General features: G+C 49.5%; 1 protein-coding gene across 1 annotated transcript in view; it reads left to right on the forward strand.

The window, feature by feature from the left end:
- ENTPD2 (ectonucleoside triphosphate diphosphohydrolase 2) overlaps positions 1 to 25,144 on the forward strand; it is a 69,767-nt gene that overhangs the window by 34,904 nt on the left and 9,719 nt on the right. The window contains exons 4-5 of the mRNA XM_066580131.1: positions 10,991 to 11,150; positions 20,081 to 20,308. Coding sequence (XP_066436228.1) covers positions 10,991 to 11,150; positions 20,081 to 20,308 — 388 coding nt within the window. The remainder of the gene's footprint in view (positions 1 to 10,990; positions 11,151 to 20,080; positions 20,309 to 25,144) is intronic.

The raw sequence follows: 25,144 nt of genomic DNA on the forward strand, positions 1-25,144 counted from the left end.
CGCCGCCCATGTTGGAGTTGGTATTCGACTATAGCTCTACGTTGTTCATAGAGCCTGGCCAACATGTGGAGCGTAGAGTTCCACCGTGTGGGCACGTCGCACAGCAGTCGGTGCACTGGCAGCTTAAAGTGATGTTGCAGGGTGCGCAGGGTGAGCAGGGTTGCAGCGTCTGTGTGGGACTTGCGAAAATGTGCACAGAGCCGGCGCGCCTTTACGAGCAGGTCTGACAAGCGTGGGTAGCTTTTCAGAAAGCGCTGAACCACCAAATTAAAGACGTGGGCCAGGCATGGCACGTGCGTGAGGCTGCCGAGCTGCAGAGCCGCCACCAGGTTACGGCCGTTGTCACACACGACCATGCCCGGTTGGAGGCTCAGCGGCGCAAGCCAGCGGTCGGTCTGCTGTGTCAGACCCTGCAGCAGTTCGTGGGCCGTGTGCCTCTTATCGCCTAAGCTGAGTAGTTTCAGCACGGCCTGCTGACGCTTGCCCACCGCTGTGCTGCCACACCGCGCGACACCGACTGCTGGCGACATGCTGCTGCTAACACATCTTGATTGCGAGACAGAGGAGGAGGAGGAGGAGGAGGAGGGTGCTTTAGTGGAGGAAGCATACACCTCCGCAGATACCACCACCGAGCTGGGGCCCGCAATTCTGGGGGTGGGTAGGACGTGAGCGGTCCCAGGCTCTGACTCTGTCCCAGCCTCCACTAAATTCACCCAATGTGCCGTCAGGGAGATATAGTGGCCCTGCCCGCCTGTGCTTGTCCACGTGTCCGTAGTTAAGTGGACCGTGGCAGTAACCGCGTTGGTGAGGGCGCGTACAATGTTGCGGGAGACGTGGTCGTGCAGGGCTGGGACGGCACATCGGGAAAAGTAGTGGCGACTGGGAACTGAGTAGCGCGGGGCCGCCGCCTCCATGATACTTTTGAAGGACTCCGTTTCCACAACCCTATACGGCAGCATCTCAAGGCTGATGAATTTTGCTATGCGGACGGTTAACGTTTGAGCGTGCGGGTGCGTGGCGGCGTACTTGCGCTTGCGCTCCAACAGTTGCGCAAGCGACGGCTGGACGGTGCGCTGAACTACACTGCTGGATGGGGCCGAGGACAGCGGAGGTGAGGGTGTGGGTGCAGGCCAGGAGACGGTAGTGCCTGTGTCCTGAGAGGGGGGTTGCATCTCAGTGGCAGGTTGGGGCACAGGGCGAGAGGCAGGGGTGCAAACCGGAGGCGCTGAACGGCCTTCGTCCCACCTTGCGGGGTGCTTGGCCATCATATGTCTGCGCATGGTGGTGGTGGTGAGGCTGTTGGTGGTGGCTCCCCGGCTGAGCTTTGCGCGACAAAGGTTGCACACCACTGTTCGTCGGTCGTCAGGCGTCTCTGTGAAAAACTGCCAGACCTTAGAGCACCTCGGCCTCTGCAGGGTGGCATGGCGCGAGGGTGCGCTTTGGGAAACACTTGGTGGATTATTCGGTCTGGCCCTGCCTCTACCCCTGGCCACCGCACTGCCTCTTGCAACCTGCCCTGCTGATGCCCTTGACTCCCCCTCTGAAGACCTGTCCTCCTGAGTAAGCGTTGCACACCAGGTGGGGTCAGTCACCTCATCGTCCTGCTGCTCTTCCTCCGAATCCTCTGTGCGCTGCTCCCTGGGACTTACTGCCCTTACTACTACCTCACTGCAAGACAACTGTGTCTGATCGTCATCGTCCTCCTCACCCACAGAAAGTTGTTGAGACAGTTGGCGGAAGTCCCCAGCCTCTTCCCCCGGACCCCGGGAACTTTCGAATGGTTGGGCATCAGTGACGATAAACTCCTCTGGTGGGAGAGGAACCGCTGCTGCCCAATCTAAGCAGGGGCCCGAGAACAGTTCCTGGGAGTGCTCCCGCTCCTGAGCAGGTGTTATTGTAGTGGAGTGAGGAGGCTGGGAGGAAGGAGGAGCAGCAGACAGAGGATTCGGATTGGCAGCAGTGGACGGCGCAGAACTGCGGGTAGACGATAGGTTGCTCGAAGCACTTTCTGCCATCCAGGACAGGACCTGCTCACACTGCTCATTTTCTAATAACCGTCTCCCGCGTGGACCCATTAATTGGGCGATGAATGTGGGGACGCCAGAAACGTGCCTCTCTCCTAATCGCGCAGCAGTCGGCTGCGACACACCTGGATCAGGAGCTTGGCCTGTGCCCACACCCTGACTTGGCCCTCCGCGTCCTCGGCCGCGTCCACGTCCTCTAGGCCTACCCCTACCCCTCAGCATGCTGTATTACCAGTGATTTGATTTCACAGGCAGGAAATAAATTGGCGCAAGACTGCAGGCCAAATATAATTTTTCCCTTTTTTGAAAACGAAAGGCCCCACTGCCTCTAGTGAATGAATAATCTAAGTTTAATAACTGTGCTGTTTTCCTGCTAATGTGTCACAGAACGTGAGGGTAGCAGAGTTATTAACTGTGGCAGAGCAGGTATTTTTTTTCCCAATTAAGGAAAGCAAATGGCGAAGCCAGGAGTAAAACGTAGCTGGGTGCGTCTGATTTTTAAAGGTGTCACACGCAGCCGACACGTGTCCACCGCCCTTAGGACGGACAGAGGCCGGACAAATAGAATTATTTTCACTTGTTTTACAAGCAAAAGGCAGCACTGCGTATATTCAATGAATAACAACTGTGTTGTGGCCCTGCCTATACAATTCTTTCCCTGCAGTATCAATGGAGGGTGCAATGCTCTGCAGAAGCGATTTTGAGAAGCAAAAAATATGCAGCACCGCTAACAGCAGCCTGGACAGTACTGCACACGGATAAATATGGCCCTAGAAAGGACCGTTGAGGTTCTTGAAGGCTACACGCACTCCTAACACTCTCCCTGCCTATGCAGCACTTCTGTCCCTAATGCCGGGTGCAACGCTCTGCAGAGGCGATTTTGAGAAAAAAAAAATTGCCACTGCTAACAGCAGCCAACACACAGCTATCAGTGGCCCTAATAAGGACCTTTGGGGGGTCTTGAAGCCTACACTAACTACCAATTCTTTCCCTACAGCAGCTTCGGTACAAACAGCACTGTCCCTCATCTAACTCACCAGGCATCTGTGGCGAACCGCGGGAGGGGCCGACTTTTATGTTCGGGTGACACCTGATCTTCCCAGCCACTCACAGCAGGGGGGTGGTATAGGGCTTGAACGTCACAGGGGGAAGTTGTAATGCCTTCCCTGTCTTTCAATTGGCCAGAAAAGCGCGCTAACGTCTCAGGGAAGGAAGTGAAAGTAACCAGAACACCGCGTGGTGTTCGTTACGAATAACGAACATCCCGAACACCCTAATATTCGCACGAATATCAAGCTCGGAAGAACACGTTCGCTCATCTCTAATTAGTATAAACCATCATGGCATCGCAGGTTAAAATCCCCTACAGGGACACAGAAAAATATAAAAAGGAAAATTGGTAAAAAAAGAAAACAAATTAATAAAAAATAATGAAAATATTAATTTTTTTTTTTTTAATTAAAACCCTACGTTTGGTATTGTTGCATCTGTAATACAATAAATTGAATACACTTCTTACCCTGCATGGCAAACGCAATAAAAAAAAACAGCCAAAATGCTTTTTTTTTTTTTTTTCATTTCGCATCCTCAAAAAACTGCAATAAAAGTGATCAAAAAACCCATAAAATGGGACCAATGAAGACTACAGCTTGAAAAAAAGTCCTCGCAGAGCTCAGGCCATGGGGAAATAAAAAAAATTAAGGGACCTGAATGCAGCGATGCAAAAAAAAAGCCCAAAACAGGGTTTTTACTGTGCAAAGGTGGAAAAACCTAAAAAATAAATAATTGTTCTATTATCGTAATCGCAGAAAAGAATTATCATGTCATTTATGCTGTATGACTAAAGCTATAAAAAAAAAGGGTCAGAATCAAAGTTTTTCTCTTGGCCCTCTACGATACATTATGTGTAGCCAAAAAATGGTACCATTTAAAAACTACAGCGCTCCACAAAAAAACCACAACAAGCCCTCATACAGCCATGCTGACGGAAATTAAAAAACAGCTAAAAAAAAGTTATGGCTTTTGAAAAGTGGTGATGAAAATCCCCCCAAAATAGCCGTGTCCTTGGGTCCAAAAGAGGCTGTCACTAAGACCAATTATACGTGGGTGAGCGCCGTACTGGGCCGTGACCTTCGGCCCCAAATCGTGCTTGTGCAATGTTCCTGCGGATGCAAGGCATTTTTGTGTTAAAAACTCCTCCCATCACTTCAGGGGAGTAGCGATCCTGAAAACCGTGAAGGAGGATCGGCAAGTGTTTCCTAGGGGGATAACTTGCATCGCTCTCGCCGTGCGATCTTTTTTTTTTTTTCTGGCCCCCATTCAAAACAATGGGCGAGGCATTCGGAGGGAGTGCCCAAATATAGGACATGCAGGGGGAAAAAAATCACTCATGTATATGACCCCACTGAGAAGAATGGGGCTTACATTCATGAGAAATTTGGCTGATCGTATGTGTAGCCATGGACGCCACATGATGGTGATGTGACCCAGAGGGAACTACAGGGTAGTCAAACAGTCAGCAAAGTTCTGAATACCTGGATATGAGCTCTTCTTGAGACATAGTAGGTATCATTTTGTGGGAAGACCCTGTCATACCCAGAAAGAACGGCAACCGTTCTTTCTGACCTGCTGCTTCTCAGTACAATCTGATTGGTGGAGATGAGTCAAGCCTGGGAAGGTGGGCAGGGTGTGAGAGGAAGGTGTCACAAAAAGTGCAGGGAAAAGAGAGGGTAAGTGAAGGAGGGGTTGGGGAGTGAGTCGTTGGGGTGGAGGAGGGTGGAAGCCGAGTGCGGAGCTTTAGCCAGCAGGATAATTACTGGAGATTGGGAGGTGAAGGAAAAGCGCCAGTAAACCTGCTACAGTGTTGAGAGGGACGCAGCAAAGGATACTTCTGACTAGTGAGTGTAACTTGCCCCTGTGTAAACACAAGTCAGAGGCAGTACAGGCAACCCTGCATAATCTCTCCCATCTCCTACAAAACACGAGTTCGGAAACCACCCCAGATAACTTAGACTGGTGGGCTCAGTTTTCCACAAGGGAAAGAAGTTCAGAAATAAGTCTGTGTATTCTCTGCTCTCTCGTGAAAGTGTGTGAATTTAATGCCAACCACAAGCCTTACTAAGTGTGAACTGTTGATTACGCTACAAGTGTGGAGTAAACTTTGTATCTTTCGGTTTACTTTCTCAAATCTGGTCTGGACTTTTACTTTCGTCGGTACCAGAAGTGTTATAACAAGAGGCACTGGCGTCACGAGAACATTTAATTGACGTATTCTATTCTTGCTGTTATCGTTTATTTTGCCACGTGCATAGCTGGGCCAGACCACATCTGGATGTTCCAGAGAGGGACAGTAGAGCCGCTGTAGACAACCAGCTTTGTTTTCCCCTGCTGTTCCCCTATAAGGTCTGCGCTTGGCCACCACAATGGCTCCATACTGGTATGGGGTATTCTCATGGCATGCGTTGGGTCTATTGGTCCTCCCTAAGTACATCATTAACAGGTGCCTGCTACGTGTCACTGCCGGCTGACCATTAACAGGACCTGCTGATCTTTATGGACTTCATGTCCCCCCACAATGATGGATATTCCAGCAGGATAATGCACCGTTCCAGCAGGCCCAAGCTGTCCAGAAGTGGTTGGAGGAGCATTCTGGAGAGTTCCTATGAATGGTGCAGTTTGCGCATTTCCCTGGCATGAGCCCAATCCAGCATTTCTGGGATGTCAGGGAGAGGTCCACTCACTCCTGAGATCCTGCGCCTACTCATCCCCCGGAGCTGTGGGCAGCTATCTAGATAGCTCAACATCCCTCTAAATGTCTTCCATCTACTTGTGGAATTGATGCCATGTCAAGTTGCTGAACTTCACTGGGCTACAGGGGTCCTACACAATATTCACTCCTGTCCCATGACTTTTGGCATGTCAGTGTTTGTCCCCTCTGTTATTGTGTAACTAAGTAGTTTTAGCCTTTAAAGGTTTTTGGGAATCTGTAAAGGCAGTCATATTGGTGGCCCCTCACAGACCCCATGTAGTATCTGATGGACAAGGACGAGTCCATAAATGCTTACTGACCCTACACTTCAATGACTGCAGGTCTGTGTACGGATGTCCCAACGTAGAAGCTGCATTGAGAAGTGATGTCCATTATTTGTCTGTTCACAGATTTGGTCGTGTAGACTTCGGCGCAGATTTGACCTGGAATCCATATCTTCCTCATAATTTCTGCTGTGTAATCCTAGTTTTAGGGCTCGCTCACACGGGTGTACTACGTAGTTCGGTTGTGTAAACGCGCAGCGTATTTACGTGACCAAACTCCGCGTATTCCCAGCATACTGCAACACGGCCCCATTAATTTCACGTGCAGATATGAGTGTAAACCAGTGGGGTTTTAGCACTGCTTGTTGCACACCTAAAACAGCCCCGATACACTTGTGTGAGTGAGCCCCTAGTCCTTTGTGGGGTGGTGGAGGGGAATATCCGGATGTCATGGGACCCTACTCTGCCATGCTGAATGCCTGACGGCTCACATTTGGGAGGACAAGCTATTTTGCAAACCATTGGGGGGGGGGGGGGCACAGAGTGGGTGTAGTTGCACCTTCTAGTTGAGCATTATTATAGGAGCTGCAGCCAGGGTGTAGTGTCCCGAAACACCTATTTCTGGCCCCTCCATAATTGTCAGACATGTCTTGTCTTTTATGTGGATGCACTGTGCAAAGCGTCCTGTCTGCTGTTATGTGTATTGCACAGCTGCAGCATGTGAGAGGTTAATGTCTGAAAGTGGCTGGGATATGTCTGGGAAAGTGTCACTATCTGTCTAGTCACATGATGTCTGCACCCTATAAATGTCAGTGATTGGGGTGTGGTGCGGGGGTCCATGATCTTCAATGGTTGAGTGTGGAGTGCCGGCCACATGGGGGTACCGTCAACCCTCATGTGGTGAAGTGATAGAAGAGAAGGAGAGGTATCCTGAGACCTTCCATGCCAGGAACCACCTCTGAAGAGAGAAAGGAGTGAGAAGTCAGCCATACAGAGCTGTCTACCAGAGTACAGAGTGAGTGTCAGTGGAGTGTTCCCTTCCCCGAGAGTGTTCCCTGTCTAGGAGCGGAGCGCTGCAGATAACTGAGACTGCAGGCCTGATATCCTGAGTTCTTCTCCCTGACCTAGCAACTTGTCTTTCCTGCATTTGTGAGTTAGCGGTATTCTACTGATCTTCTACAGTAGAGTTCCCAGTCGCTGCCCGTTCCCAGTAATTGAGGTATTCAGGTTTATCAGTGTGTGGACTCTTTATTCATCCAGATACTCAACGGTGAGTAAGGAACGATGGCGTCACGTGTGACAGCTTCACATTCACAACATTTGTACAGGTAACCGCTGTCCCAGCGTTGCCTGGAGGAGGCCTAGCGGTGCCTTAGCTGTGGTTCTGTGCGTCCCTCCGGGGAGGAGTCTGGTAGAGCCACCATGACAAGCGTCAGCTCCTCAGTGTGGGCCTCTTGTCTTGGTCGCCGTTGGGATACCACAAGGGCACTTCTTAAGACCTGGGACTTGTGGTTCTACAGAACTTCACTCACAAGCATCCTGACATTTGGAGCTGCCCCATCAACACTATTTCCTAACGAGGTGTCGTTAAGATGATACTGGGCTTATCTAGTAAGATTCCATGGAGTGCAGGGAGACCTCTGCTCCGGAGACCACCCACAGTGACGATATGTGAGCTGCAGCCCTGAGATACTAACCCGCCCGCAGCTGGTATAGATATGTAGGTGGGGTGTATATACATGCTCCCTCCGACAGAGCTGCATACCGGTCCTATGTTGTGCCTGACACGGCCAAGTCTGCATTGATAGAAAATGTTGCCAAGTGATCGCATGACTGCAGGACTTACATAGAGCCAAATCTGAGCTTATTAACCCCTTAAGGACCAGGCTGTCTTGTACCTTAAGACCAGACCCTTCAGGGATTTTAGCCATGTGTTTTACTGCCCTAATTTCTTTTCTTACCTTTTGGCTACAAAAATTATTTTCGCTGTTTTTTTGTTTTTTTTTCCTGTGACACAGTGCTAATTTTTTATTTTTTTTTTAAATCTTTTTCACTGACTTTTTTTTCTGTTTTATTGGGGGTAAAAATCTCTGGTGTTGTTTTTTTTTTTTTTTAATTAGTATATTTACGCTAAAATAAAGTATAGGAACGGGTGCCTCATTTTGTTTCGGACGTTTCGATATATATGTATGGTTTGGGATTACAGGGCGTATACAGCGACTGTTCTGGTTGGCGTCAGCTTTGGGTTATTTTCTTTTATTTATATATATATATATATATATAGTTTTATTCTGTTTTTTTTTTTTTTAATCGCTGTTAAAGGGGTTAAGGGACGAGTTAATGTTCTCACTTCTGGATGGCCATTACAATGCACTTTGTAATATACTTTGGGCATTGTAATTTGCCCATACAGAAGTTACATACTTGCCTTCAGTGTTGACAATCCCGTTGTCCTTGGATCCGACAATGGCTTTCTCCAGTCTTCTCCATTCGTCGGCCATGCGCAGATCAGGTCCGTGAACGACTGCTGCTCGGGCCGTGGGTGCGCGCCTGTTACTTTGGGCATGCGCAGTAGCACCTGCCGGTTCGGGATCACGCGGCAGTTCTCTGTGAAGCCGATCCGGCAGGAGGGTAAGTATAACACTTGGGGGGTGGGGGGCTGGGGGGTTCACATAACACTTGGGGTGGAGGTAGGGGGGGGTCTGTATGTGGGTGCTATCGCATAACACTTGGGGGGGCAGTTTAGGGGTGCTGTCATACAACACTTGGTGTCTGCTGTCACATAACACTTGGGGGTGGTTTGGGGCTGCTGTCACATAACACTTGGGGGGGCAGTTTGGGGGTGCTGTCACATAACACTTCGGGTGGAGGTAGGGGGGGGGTCTGTTTGGGGGTGCTATCGCATAACACTTGGGGGGGCAGTTTAGGGGTGCTGTCATGCAACACTTGGTGTCTGCTGTCACATAACACTTGGGGGTGGTTTGGGGCTGCTGTCACATAACACTTGGCGGGGAGGTGCTGTCACATAACACTTGGGGGGGCAGTTTGGGGGTGCTGTCACATAACACTTGGCGGGGAGGTGCTGTCACATAACACTTGGGGCAGTTTGGGGGTGCTGTCACATAACACTTAACACTTGGGGGCGGTTGGGGGATGCTGTCACAACACTTGGCGGGGAGATGCTGTCACATAACACTTGGGGGCTAGTTTGGGGGTGCTGTCACATAACACTTGGGGGGGTGCTGTCACATAACACTTGAGGTCGCGATTTGGGGGTGCTGTCACATATCACTTGGGGAGTGCTGTCACATCACTTGGGGAGTGCTGTCACATATCACTTGGGGAGGCGGTTTGGGGGTGCTGTCACATCACTTGGGGAGGCGGTTTGGGGGTGATGTCACATCACTTGGGGGGTGCTGTCACATATCACTTAGGGCGGTTTGGGGGTGCTGTCGCATAACACTTGGCAGGGAGGGTGGTGCTGGTCACATAGACTTGTCGCTGGGGGAAGAAGGGAGTGTTGTCACAGTAATTTGCCACATGGGGTGGGAGGGGCCTGTGACAGTAATTTGTCACGCTGGGAGGGGGTGGGCAGGGGGCTGTCACAGTAATTTATCACACATGGCGTAATCCTGCCTGTGCAGGAAGGGGAGGAGGTGAACTGTGACTATTGTAAATGGTGGCTCGTGTTCTCTTTATTTAGGTGTCACTGTACTTGTGGTGGGAAGGGCTGGGGGTGAGGGCACTGGGGAGGGGCAATGTGTGGGGGAGCATGTGTGGTGTTACTTTCACTTTTAATAAATTTCAATGGTAGAGGTTCCTTCATCCCTACAGCGTGTCCCCTCATCACTGGACACTGGGACAATGATGTGACAATGATGTGACAATGATGTGACAGCAGTGTCCAGTGATGAGGGGACATGCTGGAGAGATGAAGGAATCTCCTGCTACAGCTGTCACAGCTCTAGCAGGAGATTGCACTGCTCTCCCATTGCTCTGAATGGGGTCAGGCGGCTGCCGGCTCCATTGAAAGCAGTGAAGGGATTCCCCGCAGGGGACTCGCATGGATGGAGAGAGCGATATCGAGCTATGACAGCCCGACATTGCTCTCCCCATCACAGCGTGCGTGTCTCATAATGACGCCGGTCTTTCAGTCATATGACCGGCGTCATCGGGAGCGCGCACGCTGAGGAAGAGAGAGAGCAGTGCATCATGGGAACTGTCCCAGTGGCGCCATCTTTCAAATATTTTTCAGGTCAGCTTTACAAGGAGAAGATGAGAAATAAAAAGGTTTGCAGAATATGGTTTTGGTTGTCTTTTGTGTAATGCTGTAGTGTATGATGCTTTTACTCTACGGGGTATAAATGGGGAAAAAAATCACTTTTAAGTAATGCAAAGAAATTGACAACGTGCAACCCAAAAGTGCTAAACCTTAAAGCACGTACAATGAACCCTGGAGGTGGCCCATTCAGGTACTGCCTATGGTATAGCATATGTGAACTGCGATTTAGGCTTGGTCCCGAATTTTGCAACCCCAGTGAAGAGGTAAGAAGACCCTCATTACAGGTCCGTCTCCGAACCATTCCTCTCCACCCACCCTCTCTATTCCTCTATTCTCATGATGAAGGATAACCTCCTAATTGCAAACTGCTGACTGTGGTCTAACCTTAGAACACGAAAGATGGAAAAACCGGAAAAAAAGTTAAAGTGTAAAACGGAACGGAATAGAAGGGGGACGAGTACATCGAAACGCACAGTCTAGCATTTGCCCCTGTATTGTTTGGCGTTCCGCGGCGTCCCTTTCTGAGCTGCGCTCTTATGAGTCGTATATGTTACAGAATCCTGGAATTCGATCCAATAAACCCCGTTCTCTGAATCTTATCTCATGTACCTTTTACTGAAGCCGTCAAACCCGCCATCTCTTGTCTCCACAGCTGGACCAATCCGAGTGCCTCTGACCGTGTTTTTGAATCTGTCAGCAACACAATGAAGTCCTATCCCTTTGACTTCCGAGGGGCCAGGATTCTGTCGGGTCAGGATGAGGGGGTGTTCGGCTGGGTCACCGCCAACTACCTTATGGAGAACTTCATCAAGGTATGAAACTGTAATCCCACATGTCAAACATAAGGCCCACGAGCCGAATTCGGCCCTCCACCATATTTAATGTGGCCTGCCGACCAGGCAGCAATCTAACCAATAGGGGGTCACTATTACTACTGGGGCCACTATGGGGTTACTGTTACTACTGGGGCCACTATGGGGTTACTGTTACTACTGGGGCCACTATGGGGTTACTGTTACTACTGGGGCCACTATGGGGAGCATTATTACTAATGAGGCCACTATGGGGTTACTGTTACTACTGGGCCACTATTATTACTGGGGCAACTACAGGGGAGGGGGAGGCCACTATTACTACTGGGGCCACTATGGGGAGCATTATTACTACTGGGGCCACTATGGGGAGCATTATTACTAATGAGGCCACTATGGGGTTACTGTTACTACTGGGCCACTATTATTACTGGGGCAACTACAGGGGAGGGGGAGGCCACTATTACTACTGGGGCCACTATGGGGAGCATTATTACTAATGAGGCCACTATGGGGTTACTGTTACTACTGGGCCACTATTATTACTGGGGCAACAACGGGGGAGGGGGAGGTCACTATTACTACTGAGGCTACTATGGGGTTACTGTTACTACTGGGCCACTATTATTACTGGGGCAACTACAGGGGAGGGGGAGGTCACTATTACTACTGAGGCTACTATGGGGTTAAGGCCCATTTAGACAACGATAATTGTTCAAATCCGTCTTTTGAGCGATAATCGCTGTGTGTAGCTGCGCTGACATCCGGCAGTTTTCGTTATCCCGTCGCTCATCGTTGTCTTTCAGCGTGCTGACGATGAGCCTTATCAGGGATTCACAGCGGATACAGCTGATACTATTGTTTCATCCCGCTCCCTGATGACAGGCGGGGTATGAAGAACAGAGCGGTCCAACTGTGTTCTCCATATCCGGCTCGGAGCGCTCGACTGTATAACAGCCGGGCGCTCCGTGCAGAAAACAGCTGGATGCAGAAGACAAGCAGGGACACCCCGCTTGTTTTCTGGATCCTCCACTCAGAGCGCTCGGCTTTATAACAGCAGGGCGCTCCGAATGGGGATTAGCTGGACTCAGAAGACAAGCGGGGACACCCGCTTGTCTTCTGCTGGGAGTGCTGTATGACAGCCGGGCGCTCCCAGTGGGGAACAGCTGGATGCAGAGAATAAGTTTTCCCCAGACTCTGAATCTGCTCCTTCTCTTTTGCCTATATGTCAGTCTCTACTGTTTTACTACCATTCCATTCATGAATCGGGATGTACAGATCTACGAGTGGGTGTAACTTTACTTGATATGATTTATTGCGGCTTTGATCATGTAAGGGGTGCGTGCCAAGAGTGCCAGCTCAACAAGAACGACTATTCATTGCCTCTAGGCTGCTGGCATCTAGATGTGGGCATTGTATTCTGCTTTGTGAAGGTCTGTGGGATAGAAGATGGGATATTGCTGGTGAATTATCAGGGCATGAAAAGACGAGACACCTGGGCAGGGAGCGGTGCCAGGTGAGATGCCCGTCTGCTTCACCTGCGCCGCTCTCTTTATCTGTCCCATGATGATCCTTGCACAATGAAATGTAATGCAAACAAAGCACTTCAATAACGGATGTGTGCGGCAAGTCTGTGTCTGTCCTGTCTGCCGTACGGAGCGGCGGTCTACACCTGGCTGGCGCGGCCCCCGTGACTCACTATGGGGCACTTGCCATTTTGCTTCTATAAAAATTAAAATTAAAGGAGAAATCTCCTTTCCTTGCCTGAGCCTGTAGAGCCGGGGTACATGTGTGACAAGGAGATTAGCCGAGAGGTGACCTTATCGTGGTAACGGGTGGGTGGCATGTGCCCGTGTTACAGGACATGTGATGGCACAGTACTGACAGACAAAAGCGGCATATGGGTTCTTAAACTAACTTTAAGGTCAGCAGGAAGAACCTCCTTGCACCCCTTCTGGGCTCTCCTACTTGAACCGTTGCATAATTAACTAGTGATAAACTCTCTTAAAGCGACAGTACTGCGACCCAAAATGTCAGTTTTCTTTTAACGGGCTCCTCTCGCCAACCTTTATATCACCTTCTTGTCTCCTCTTTGTGCCCACAGCCCAGGTATATGTCTTTTCTTGTGTCTTTTGGCAACTTTTGACGGCAACGAAACCATTATATGAATCCTCTTTAGCCCCCACCTCTAAGGCCTCACGTCCACGGGGAACATCAGGCCCGCCGCGGATTCTTCATGGAGAATCCATAGTGGGTCCCTCCTGCCCCGCGGACATGAGGCCTAAAAATAAGAATAAACTCACCTGTCCAGACGCTGCGGATCTTCCTTCCTTCGCGGCCGGATCTTCTTTCTTCGGCCCGGCGGATGTGCTCGGCATGCGGGTGGCGTGCCGCGCGCATGCATCGGGCACATCCGCTGGGCTGTAGAAAGAAGATCCGGCCGCGAAGAAGGGAAGAACCGCAGAGTCCAGAGCAGGTGTGTTTTAATTCTGGTACGGGTGTTCCGCGGATCCGGACGGCTTCCATAGGCTTCAATAGAAGCCTGCGGGAGCCGTCCCCGCTGGAGACCCGCGCCTGAATGGAGCATGTTGCGTTTTTTTCCCGCAAGCGGATCCGCGCCTGACGGGAAAAATGACATCCGCAGGTATTTCACTACCTGCGGGTGTCCAATGCATCCCTATGGGGCGCGGATCCGCGTGCGGGAGAAACGCTGTGGATTTTAAGCCCGTGGACATGAGGCCTAACACTCCGCAGTAAGGTTGGGACATCGAAAACCAATATATCGAAATATTACTAAAGCTTTGGCGATACTTTTCTTGGATATTGTTATGTCCGATATATCGGTAACATCGATAGTTTAAGGCGATATAATATGGATCTCTGTAAAGTACCGTGTCTTGCGGTCCGGTGACCAGACGTTCTTTACATCCTGCCCTTTCCTTTGTGTCGGCACAGGATGTAGTTTTGCTCGCAGCACTAATGAACTTATAAACAAGTTCTAGAAACTTTTGGAAAGTGTCAGGTGAGTCCTTGTCAGGGCTCAGTCACACGGGCGTTTGTAACGGGCGTTTATAACGGGCGTTTTTCCGCATGTCAAAAAATTCACACTAGATAGAACCAATGCTTTTCAATAGCAGCGGTCACATGTGCGAATTTTACAGGGGTTCACCTTGTGCTCAATGGAGGCAGCTGCAGCAGCGCCGACCCCATTGAGAACATATACTGAAGATCACCATCCTCTGCCACAGCTGTGGCAGAGGAGAGCGATGTTCTCCCATTGAATTCAATGGACTACCAGAAAGCGCTGCAGTGATTTTTGTGGAAGGGCTTAAAATATAAGCCCTTCCCTGAAAAATCAATCCAAAAATGTGTTTAAAAAAAAAAAAGTACACTCACCTCTCTGCAACTGCCGGGGCTCAGCCACGTCCAGCCGGCTCTTCTCCTGCACTGCTCTGAGTAGTATGGGCTGCCTCTGATTGGCTGAGCACTTCGACCAATCAGAGGCAGCTCTCAGCTATTGAATGACAGCTGAGAGCTGCCCCTGATTGATCCTTGCGCTCAGCCAATCAGAGACAGCACTCACCCATTTATGAATTCATATATTTTAAGCCCTTCCCCGAAAATCACGGCAGCGCTTGCCGGCAGCCTATTGCTTTCAATGGAGCAGGCTGTATTGCCGGCACCATTGAATTTAATGGGAGAACATTGCTCTCCTCTGCCACAGCTGTGACTGCTGTGGCAGAGGACTTCTTCATCTCCACGGGGAGTCCCATTTTTACTAGACACTATGACAATGCTGTAACAGTGTCCAGTGACAAAGGGACTCCCCACAGAGCTGATGAAATCCTCTGTCACAGCCGCAGCAGGGGATAGCGGGCAGCGCCCTCTTTGAGCGGATAAGCGCTGCTAGCAGCGGTTTTTCCGCCATGACGCCCGCTTCGGTCATGTGAATTTTTGAACACATAACTAATGCATTCAAAAATTCGTGTGTCAAAACGCCCGTGTGACTGAGGCCTCACCAATAAGGCTTGCTCCAGGCAAAGCAAGTCTCAGAAAAAGTGGGGTCTTCAGCCCCTCCCCCACATGCGTTTGTTCTTGGCGTTAGACCGGGCTCTGAACGCAGATGGAGGGCTGCGCTGAATGCACGAAGATCGCGTCCAGAAAACACGAACGCAGTGCCCATAGAAAAGATAGGAGACCCATCTAACACAATCACAATTGCGTTCCCGTTACCAGGCCCTGCCTTGTTTACAAGTTGCCATGGAGACCGTTGGTCCCTCAGTGGCAGCTTGAAAAAATGCAGGGCATGCAGAGCCCTGTCACTTTGCGCCTTTTTCACGGCGCCGCTGTCTGGCGCACTATGTACCCATTTTGGAGCATGGCCTCCCCAAATGTACAAATCCCGGATACAAGCAGCGGTCCGTCTGCATCCATTTCATTGGCCACAATGGTTAAAAAGAAAAACAGGTTTCCGTTTTTTAGAAAGGAAAAAATGGCAGAATCTGCCGCGCTATTGTTTATATGGAAAAAGAATCGTAAAAACAAACGAGACAAACTGAGAGCCCTAAAAAGCCCGTTTGCCATTAAAAGCGTTTTCAAGGACTTGGATATTGACGATCTGTACTTTTAGGATAGGTCGTCACTATCAGATTAGTGAGGGTCCACCATTCGGGGATCCTTACTGGTTAACGGTTTGAAGAGGCTGCAGTGTTATGGTGGGCGCTGCGGTCTCTTCAGTGCATGTGAGGCACAGCACCGTTCATTTCGTAGTGGCTATTCCTGGTATAGCAGCTCAATTGCATTCACTCAAATGGGACTGAGCTGCTCTCAGGCCACATGCTGAATGAATGTCAAATCACTGGCCAGAGAAGAGGCTACCCTGGGTGGCGGCCCCCCATCGGTCTGATATTCATGACCTATTCTGAGGATAGCTCATCAACATTTTAGCCCTGGAATGTCATGAAATATAACCAGGTCCGCAGATCCCCATCACCCCTCCGATGATTAGCAAGTTGCTATTTAAGTGAGTTGTCAAGTTATAAATAGAGATGAGCGAACCTACTCGGCCACGCCCCTTTTTCGCTCGAGCGCCGTGATTTTCGAGTACTTCCGTACTCAGGCGAAAGGATTCGGGGGGCGCCGTGGGGGGTTGCAGCGGGGAGTGGGGGGGAGAGGGAGAGAGAGAGGGCTCCCCCCTGTTCCCCGCTGCTGCCCCCCGAATCTTTTCACCCGAGTACGGAAGTGCTCGAAAATCGCGGTGCTCGATCAAATAATTACTCGAAACGAGTAGGTTCGCTCATCTCTAGTTATAAACTATAGTTGGCCATCCACTGAAATGCCAAGTCTGGCCACTGCCGTGGAACGGAGCTATCTACTTCCTGCAGAAGTCGCACAATCGCATGGGCCTGGTGAACAGCCGATCGTTGGTGATTCCAGGTGGCAGACCCCAGCTGATTTACTATTGATGGTTTATTACAACTGCTTTGAAGCATTTTTCCACCATAATGGTTACTTATGAATGGAGACGTGACTTGTTTTCAGCCTTTACATAATCTGCGTATGACGCCAGCGCCTAATACATTTGGACTAATTTTCCAGTGCTGAATTTTTAATCCTCTTGTATGTCATGTGACGATTCGCAGGAAGGCGGGTTGGAACCTGAATGTAACCCTTGGCAAGTAAACTGTGCGTAACACTAAGGAAGTCCTGAGGCAGAAGACTCTGCTTCCTTCCCTGGTGGTTGTTTGTGTGACCCGGGGAGGGGGCTCACCTATATGACGTGATGATCCTTTCAGGCAGAAGTCCTGCTCATCAGACCCTTATATAGGGAAGCCTGATGCTGCGGTTTACTCTTGTACATGCATCTATATACTGTTACATACGTGTGATGAGCCCTCTATATATCGAACACCCATATAGGTATGTGGTACAGCAGAGGTAAGCTGGCCATAGACTTTTTCTTTCCTCTATGCTGGACCTTAAGGGTTTTTTGTATTGACCATCCTTTTTCTGTACAAAGTGATTGGCTGTAATTTGTGCTGCAGCCTGGCATCAAGTGTTACTTTTACCTGCAGCGCCTCCGCAGGACAAACAGAGTATTGCACAATACTCTCATTAAAATAAGTAGGCTGTCCATTAATTCACAAACGTGTACTGGTTGTAAACTGAATACCTGCATCAACTCCAACTGAAATCCACGGCGGCCATAAATGGTGTGGCTTCGGCTGGGTTGTAAATTGCAGATCAGCTGCGGGATTTAACCCCTTGGATTTCAAAGGTTGAATTCCACAGCAGAAATCTGCAGCATAAATAGAAGTGCTGCGGATTTAGAATCTGCAGCATTTTTCAAAAACAGAAATTTTCTACACCATCCGATGGCTGTTTTTGTGTTTGTTTGTTTTTTTTCTTTTAATTTTCCTTTCCATGCATTGTACCGTAAATGCTGTGAAATTCCGCAATGATTTCACTAGGGCAGGGGTGCACAACTCCAGTCCTCAAGGGACCCCACAGGTCATATCTTCAGGATATCCATTAGTATGAACACCTGTGGCAATATCTGAGGCACCGACAATTACATCACCTATGCAATACTGAGGAAATCCTGAAAACATGACCTGTTGGGGGTCCTGAGGGCTGGAGTTGTGCTAGGGAAATTGTGCAGCCCTAGGGTGCTATAGGAGGGTATTAGTGTACCTTGACGCCACCGGTAGGTAGGGGTTTGATAGGAGGAATGCCCCTAAGGCACCCCTAGCTCCCGATTGGTGGCAGATGTCAAGGTCCTGGAACGTCCTACCGGGCTCAATTTAAGTAGGCAGTGTTTCTCACGCGGTATGGGCTTCCTTGCTGTGCTTCTCCAGCGTTGTCATTGCGGCAGCGGCTGTCACAGTGATCTGTGGCCTCCCTGCTGTCCGCTGCCTGTGCAGTGGCCTCCCTGATCTCCTCCTCCTTGTGCATACGTGGGTCGCCTTTCTTTGCGTGGCCCACAGCGCTTCGGCATCGGTACTGCAGCGGCGGCAGGGAGGGCCTTCAGTCCTCTGTGGGGCCCCTGCTCAGGGCTACACTCAGCGTCAATGCGGTGCCGTTGGCATATATCTATATTACTCCCCAAATGCACACCATTCGCAACCTGATTGGTTGTTTGGATTTACTCATTCCCGGTGATTGGTTATTTGAGTTGCCTGATTCACGGTGATTGGTTATTTGGGTTGCCTGATCCATGGTGATTGGTTATTTGAGTTGCCTGAATCACGGTGATTGGTTGTTTAGGTTGGATCGTGTAGAAGTGGGGAGTAAAAGGCTAATATGCGTGCCGGCGGGGAAGGAGATAAAGAGCTCTGTCCTGTCCCTGCTGAGGCCTCCCCTCAGCAGTTAATGGGACCTTCGGCGATTGTGAAATTGCTTAACGCCGCTGTGCTGCCTGGCTTCAGAAGGGAGGCGCGGGGTTGCTGGCAGCAGTAGGGAAGTAGCTTAACGGTGCTGGTTCTGGGTGGCTGCAGGGGGAGGTGCAGGGTCACTGCCGGTGGCCGCAAGTACCTTAACGCTGCTGGGGCTGGCTGGCTGCAGGGGTCGCAGTATTATTTTCCCCATACATCGCTCATGGGCTTCCAGGACCTATAGCCCTTCCAAGTCTGCAGCCAATCAGGTACAGGGAGCGTCACCCCCCCCCCCCCCCCCCCCCCAGTCAATCTTAACTCCAGCACTTCTTCATGGCGGCGTCAAGATACACTAATACCCTATAGGAGTGCCGTTGCTAAGATAATAGTATGAATTGCTGGGCTTCTCCTCTGCTTGCCGCTTCAGCCCAGCAATTGTCGGGCAAAGGCAGCCGCTAGCGCTCATCTCCGTCGCCTTGGCCGCTTCCCATGTACTGTCAGCATCCTGACCACCGCTGTAGTGTGGACATGTGACTGCTGCAGCGGTTCCATGGGTCGGGACGTCACCCCTGGAGGTCAGGAGAGACCGCCAGGGAGCAGGTAAGCCTCTGTGAGGCGCTACAGAAGGGGGATCTAGTATTAGTGTATTCCTGGTCTCGCTCTATAGCAGCAATGCCACAATAAATCTGCCCCGTGTGAACGGACCCTCGGGGTGAATCTACACACAGGATCTTTTGTTGTAGACCTTTCTGCATCTGTTCACTTCATATGAATGGGGCTTACAGAAATCTCTGTGCTCGCTGCCAGAAGAGCCTCAATTGGATGATTGGAACTTATTTTCAGTCGCAGAAATTTCTGCAAACTTGTGTCATGACTTCAGCTGTTGGATAAGGACTTGTGAAGAGGTTGTCCGGGACTCAAGTATTGCGAACGCTCAGAACAGATCATCAATCTCAAATAAGGGGCTATTTGAAGTGGCTGCGGCGTTGGAGTGCTGGACTACAGCATACCAGCCATATTTCATGGAGGCTGTGCCCGGTGTAGCATCTCTGTCACATTCTCTCCAACCATATGCTCATGTGAGTACCGCAGCCTCTTCAAACAGCTGATTATTGGGGGCCAAGTGGGGGCCAAGTAGTGGAGCCCTATTGATCTGATATTACCTATTCTGAAGATGGGTAATAAATATCTTGGTCCCAGAAAACCCCTTTAATTGGCTGAAACTACACAACCCACCACTAGGGGTGCTCAGGAGAGATTGCTTTGTAATGAACTTAAAGTTTTGAGTACAGGCAACATCTGTGTTTATAAGATAAGGACCCCTTAAGGAACATAACATTGGGGTCCTTCTCTACTGGCTCTTGACCACCTAAGGGTGGCCTCTTATTTAGTCCTAGGCACCTCTGATTTCACCATAACCCCATCTCTAAGTTCTGATTGTGATATTTGTGAGCTCGTTAGAGGGGCCCCTTGTCTACGGGCCCCTTGATGGTGGTCTTGCATGTAATAATGTCTGGCATGTGCAGCACTTCAACCGGTCTCTTCTCTGTCCTGCAGTACAGCTGGATTGGACACTGGTTCCAGCCCCGGAAGGGCACGCTGGGAGCCATGGATCTTGGCGGAGCGTCCACACAAATTACTTTTGAAACCTCGGACAAAATTGACAACCTTGAAAATGAAGTAAACCTGCGGCTGTACGGCCAGTCCTATCGGGTGTACACCCACAGCTTCCTGTGCTACGGGCGAGACCAAGTTCTCAAGAGGGTCCTGTCTAAAGTGCTGAAGGTAATGTGATGCGTTGTATCCTCCATGGAAGCTGGTATCCATATGTAATGGCATTGTGACCGATCAGATCAATCCCGTTGTTTTGCCCCCAAATCGTGCAGAAGCCTTGATGAAGCCTGTGTATTCCTGTCTACATGCAGAGACTTGGGGTGTATTGACATTATGCATTTTGGTTCTTGTAATTGAGACAAAATCACAACAGTTTTTACATAAATATTGTGGTTTTGCCACAAAAATGAAAATCACAACAAATAGACGTGACAAAAGCTTGTGTAAATACACCCTTTAATTTTGTCCTGATGACAAAAGCGCCGGCCGGTTTACAAGAGGGGAAGATGACCATATAACAACCCTGAATGTGTGCCAGCTGAACATGATCAGGACCTGGCAGCAGCTTCTGAATGTAAACCTGCTTGTTTCTTTTCACTGACAGCAAGCAGAAATCCTGACCAAGAACTACTAACGAGGGTCTCTTGAATTCAGCTTATAAAAGGTGGTTCCAAATAGCATACCTTCAGAAAACATTATATGACGCTTCTCAGGCTACTCTGAATTCTAAGATTGCAGCACCATCTAGTGGTGACTTTGTGTAAATACAACACTACAGCATTTTTCATAGATTTGGTCGAAGCAAGCTGCATAAATTTGATATTAAAAGTCGTAACAGGAAAACAAGTTATCTCATATCACAGAAGCGTACAATGGTAAAGTTGGAAGGGACCTCCAGGGTCATCGGGTCCACCCCCCCCCCCCCCGCTCAGTGCAGGATTCACTAAATCATCCCAGACAGATATTTGTCCGGCCTCTGAAGACTTCCATTGAAGGAGAACTCCCCACCTCCTGTGGTAACCTGTTCCACTTATCCCCCTCACTGTCTAATCTACGTCTCCTCCCTTCCAGTTTCATCCCATTGCTTCTAGTCTTTCCTTGTACAGTTGAGAATAAGGCTGATCCCTCTGCACTGTGACAGCCCTTCAGATATTTGTAGACCGCTATTAAGTCACCTCTCAGACTTCTCTTCTGCAATCTAAACATTCCCAGATCCTCTAACCCCTTTAGTGGCAGGTTTATTATTACCATGTCATGCTTCATGGGGCAGGTTTTTTAAATGAGTCAACAATGGCAAGTAAAAACCCCTGAAATTTTCAGATGACAGCTCAGTGCTCTGCACATTCCAGCACTAGAACTGTCCACAGAAATCTTCCGGGATTTAACTGCATGGTCAGTGCAGCAAGCCCCAGAGATTTTCCAGGCGTGCCACTAAAGGGGTTAACCGTTCCTCATAGGACATGATTTGCAGACCACTCACCATCTTGGTAACTCTTCTCTGAACTTGCTCCAGTTTGTCGATGTCTTGTATAAAGTGGGGTGCCCAGAACTGGACCCAGTATTCCAGATGAGGTCTGACTAAGGAAGAGTAGAGGGGATAATGACCTCACGTGATCTAGACTCTATGCTTCTCTTAATACATCCCAGAATTGTGTTTTGCCTTTTTGGCTGCTCAATCACACTGTTGACTCATGTTCAGCCTGTCATCTATTAGTATACCCAAGTCTTTTTCACATGTGCTGCTGCTTAGCCCAATTCCTCCTATTCTGTATGTGCTTGTTTTCATTTGCCCAGATGTAGGACTTTGCGTTTCTCCTTGTTAAATACTATTCTGTTAGTCGCCGCAGGACAGGAGAGTTCCGTTAGTATCCACAGGACAGAAGATAACTTACAGATTGGTGGTGGCCTCACCTCTGAGACCTCCAACCAATCCCAAGAATGGGGGTCCTGTTTCACTCGTCCTCGACATTGCGGGCTTACTGCACCCCCTGCAGTGAGGAAGAGACTGAATGGAGCGATGGTTGTGTAAATGCACCGCCGCGCCATTCACTTTCAATATGACTGCCGGAGACAGCTGAGCAGCAAGCGTTCGGGTCTGTTCGTTGGCCCCGTTGAAATGAATGAATCGTCGACTGCACATATTCAGCCAGCGCTCCACTGTGGGCGAAGAAGCAACCCTGCAGTGACAGGCAAAGGGGGATAACTTGGGATCCTGGTACAAGCCCTTTAAACACAGTCTGTGTATCTATTGTATTTTTTTAGACAACGGGAAAAAATATTTCCTAATTTAAATGTTTCTGAGCGGTCTAACAAAGTGGAGGTGCTACCGGCTGCTATCAAGTCTGTGTGTCCATTCAAACAATGGCGCAGACACATTAGTTCACATTATACCTACACACATCTGTAGCTGGTATGTTAACGCCTTAGTGACCGGCCTATCGTGTTTTTACGTCCTGCAGCTGCAGGACGTGTATGAAGGGAGATCGTGGGGTGACCTCCCTCCATACATCACGGCTGTCGGATGCTTTCTACAGCTGGCAGCAGCCGTGCGGCTCATCAGAACTGTTAACCCTTTAAATGCTGCTGTCCATATTAACAGCGGCATTTAAATCCCCTAAATGATCGGTGGTCCCGTACGGCAACCCGCGATGAGATCACAGAGAGTCGTGCGGGTGCCATAGAAGCCACAGGTCTTCTGAAAGGTCCCAGGGCTGTCATGGCAGGATGCCTATCATGCCATCCCAGTGCCCGATCGCAGTATGATGTAATGAATGCTATGGCATTACATCATACTGCAGGGGCGATCAAAGCATCGCAAGTTATTGTCCCCTCTGGGGACTGAAAAAAAAAAAAGTTAAAAAATTCAATAAAGTTTTACTAATTATTTAAAAAAAAACCCAACTTTTGGCATTTATAATAATAGAATCTAAATAATAAAAAAAAAAATACATATGTGGTCACCCTGTCTCCAAGAAAAAATGCAATAAAAAGCGATCAGAATGGTGCCAATGGAAACTACAGGATGTTTCACAAAAACTGAGACCTTGTGGCCATCGTGCACTGTTAGTTCATCCAGCTAGAAATTAGGGATGAGCCTTATGGCATTCTTTCAGCTGGTATCCCCATAGCAGGACTCAGTGGGACACCAGTTGAAAGCACCGAGAACAATTCAGCTGTTTGCATATTCAAAACAGCTGCATTGTTCTCCGAGCTATTGTGGCAGTATCCTGAATAACTCTTAGGCCCCCTGTCCACAGCCATGCCGGAATATCGCTAGCGATATTTCACCACGGGGGAGCAGGGGGAAGAGCTGTCAGGTCTCCGTGCTGAGCCTATCTGACAGATGGGCTCACCGCGGAGAATCGCAGCATGCCACGATTTGAATCCCGCGAGCGGAGAATTGCTATGATTCTCCGCTCGTGAACGTCAGGGCTGCGCTTTCCATAGCAACGCTATGGAAAGCATTCACTGTGTTCCCCGCGGCCAGATTATCGTTGCGGATAACGCAATGAACTATCGCCCGTGGACAGGAGCCCTTAAGTAGCCAATTAGCTACTTAGAGTTATGCAAAGATGATTGCTCAGGACTGTCACTCAAACAGTTTAAGCGATCATCGTTCCATGTAAATGGGCCTTAAGGCGCAGTGCACCGCTGGATCCTTAAGGCAGCTGTCAGGGGTCTTTGGGTTTAACAGACTCCCCCCGCCTCTAGACATAAAGCTCTAGCTTTTCAGCAAGATTTTATCTTGCTGAAAACTGCGTCTTATGCTTAGAAAAATCTGCTATAATTTCTAGTGCTGCACATCCTCATGTGTGCAGAGAGGTATGAACCGTGCCGCTGTAACGGGGTTTGCTGCGTCTCCCAGCATTACAACAGATGGCAGGGCATGGGCTGTTACATGAACTGGACAGGCCGTAGAAGACCATTAGCTCAGCATCAGGATGGGAGGAACAAGAAGAGCTGCTAGAGCCCTACAACATCGTCTACTGACCAAACTGTCCTACACAGACTGCATGAGGGCCGATGACCTGTAGAGGGAGCTGTACTCGCAGCCAAGCGCCAGGCAGCTCGACTGACCTTCACTAGAGAATACCAGGATTTTCAGGTCTGCGGTTGGCTTCCCGCTCTCTTCACAGATGAGAGCCGGTTCAGACTGACCACATGTGAAAGAATCTAAAGATGATTGAGATCTGACGTATGACCTATCAGCAGGGTAACTTTATATATGCACAGCTGGTATAAGTTTTATATATCTCCCCTACACATATAATTTATATATAGACGATACCCAGGTTATACCAGCATGCCTATTCTCACTGTACAGAATGTTAATAGAAGTATTGGGCTGCACATAGAAGGTGATGAAACTCTATTTTATTCAAATTTCCCAGCCAGTGTTGGTCGCCTTTGATCTCCATGACTGCGGCCCCCTCCGGCCGCTTCCCACCAGATTCCCATAGATGTATGGAGGGATTTGCCCCCATTCCTGGAGGAGCTTCAGATAGTGATGGGGGGGATGATGGGAGTGCTGGTTGTGCATTCTAGCTCATCCGAAAGATGCCTGATGGATTGAAATACAGACTTTGGGCTGGGCGATAAAGTTAGCAGATGTTCTACTCCTCACAGTGCGTGCCGTATGACATGGCGCTCGTCATGTTGGTGGAGACACGGACCTGTACCAGAGTATTACCACAGGGGAGGTGATGCCGCATTGTCCGGGATGTCTCTGTACCCATTGGTGGAAGGTGGACCTCACTATAACCAATGGCCCTAACACCCCCCCCACTATAACAGAACCTTCTCCTCACTGTTGGGGCGATGCCGTCACGTAGAAACCGCTCTCCAGATAATCACCACACCCAAGTGCCGCCATCCAGTCAGAAGATGGTGGACTGTGAGTCATCTGTCCACAACACACTTACTTTCACTTACTTACAGTCCGTCGCTCACTGCTGTGATGTTGTGTGCAGCCGCTCGTCCATGGTAACCCTTCACATGCCGTTCCCT

The sequence above is a fragment of the Eleutherodactylus coqui genome, chromosome 10 (assembly GCF_035609145.1).
Source record: "Eleutherodactylus coqui strain aEleCoq1 chromosome 10, aEleCoq1.hap1, whole genome shotgun sequence".
Lineage (NCBI taxonomy): Eukaryota > Metazoa > Chordata > Amphibia > Anura > Eleutherodactylidae > Eleutherodactylus > Eleutherodactylus coqui.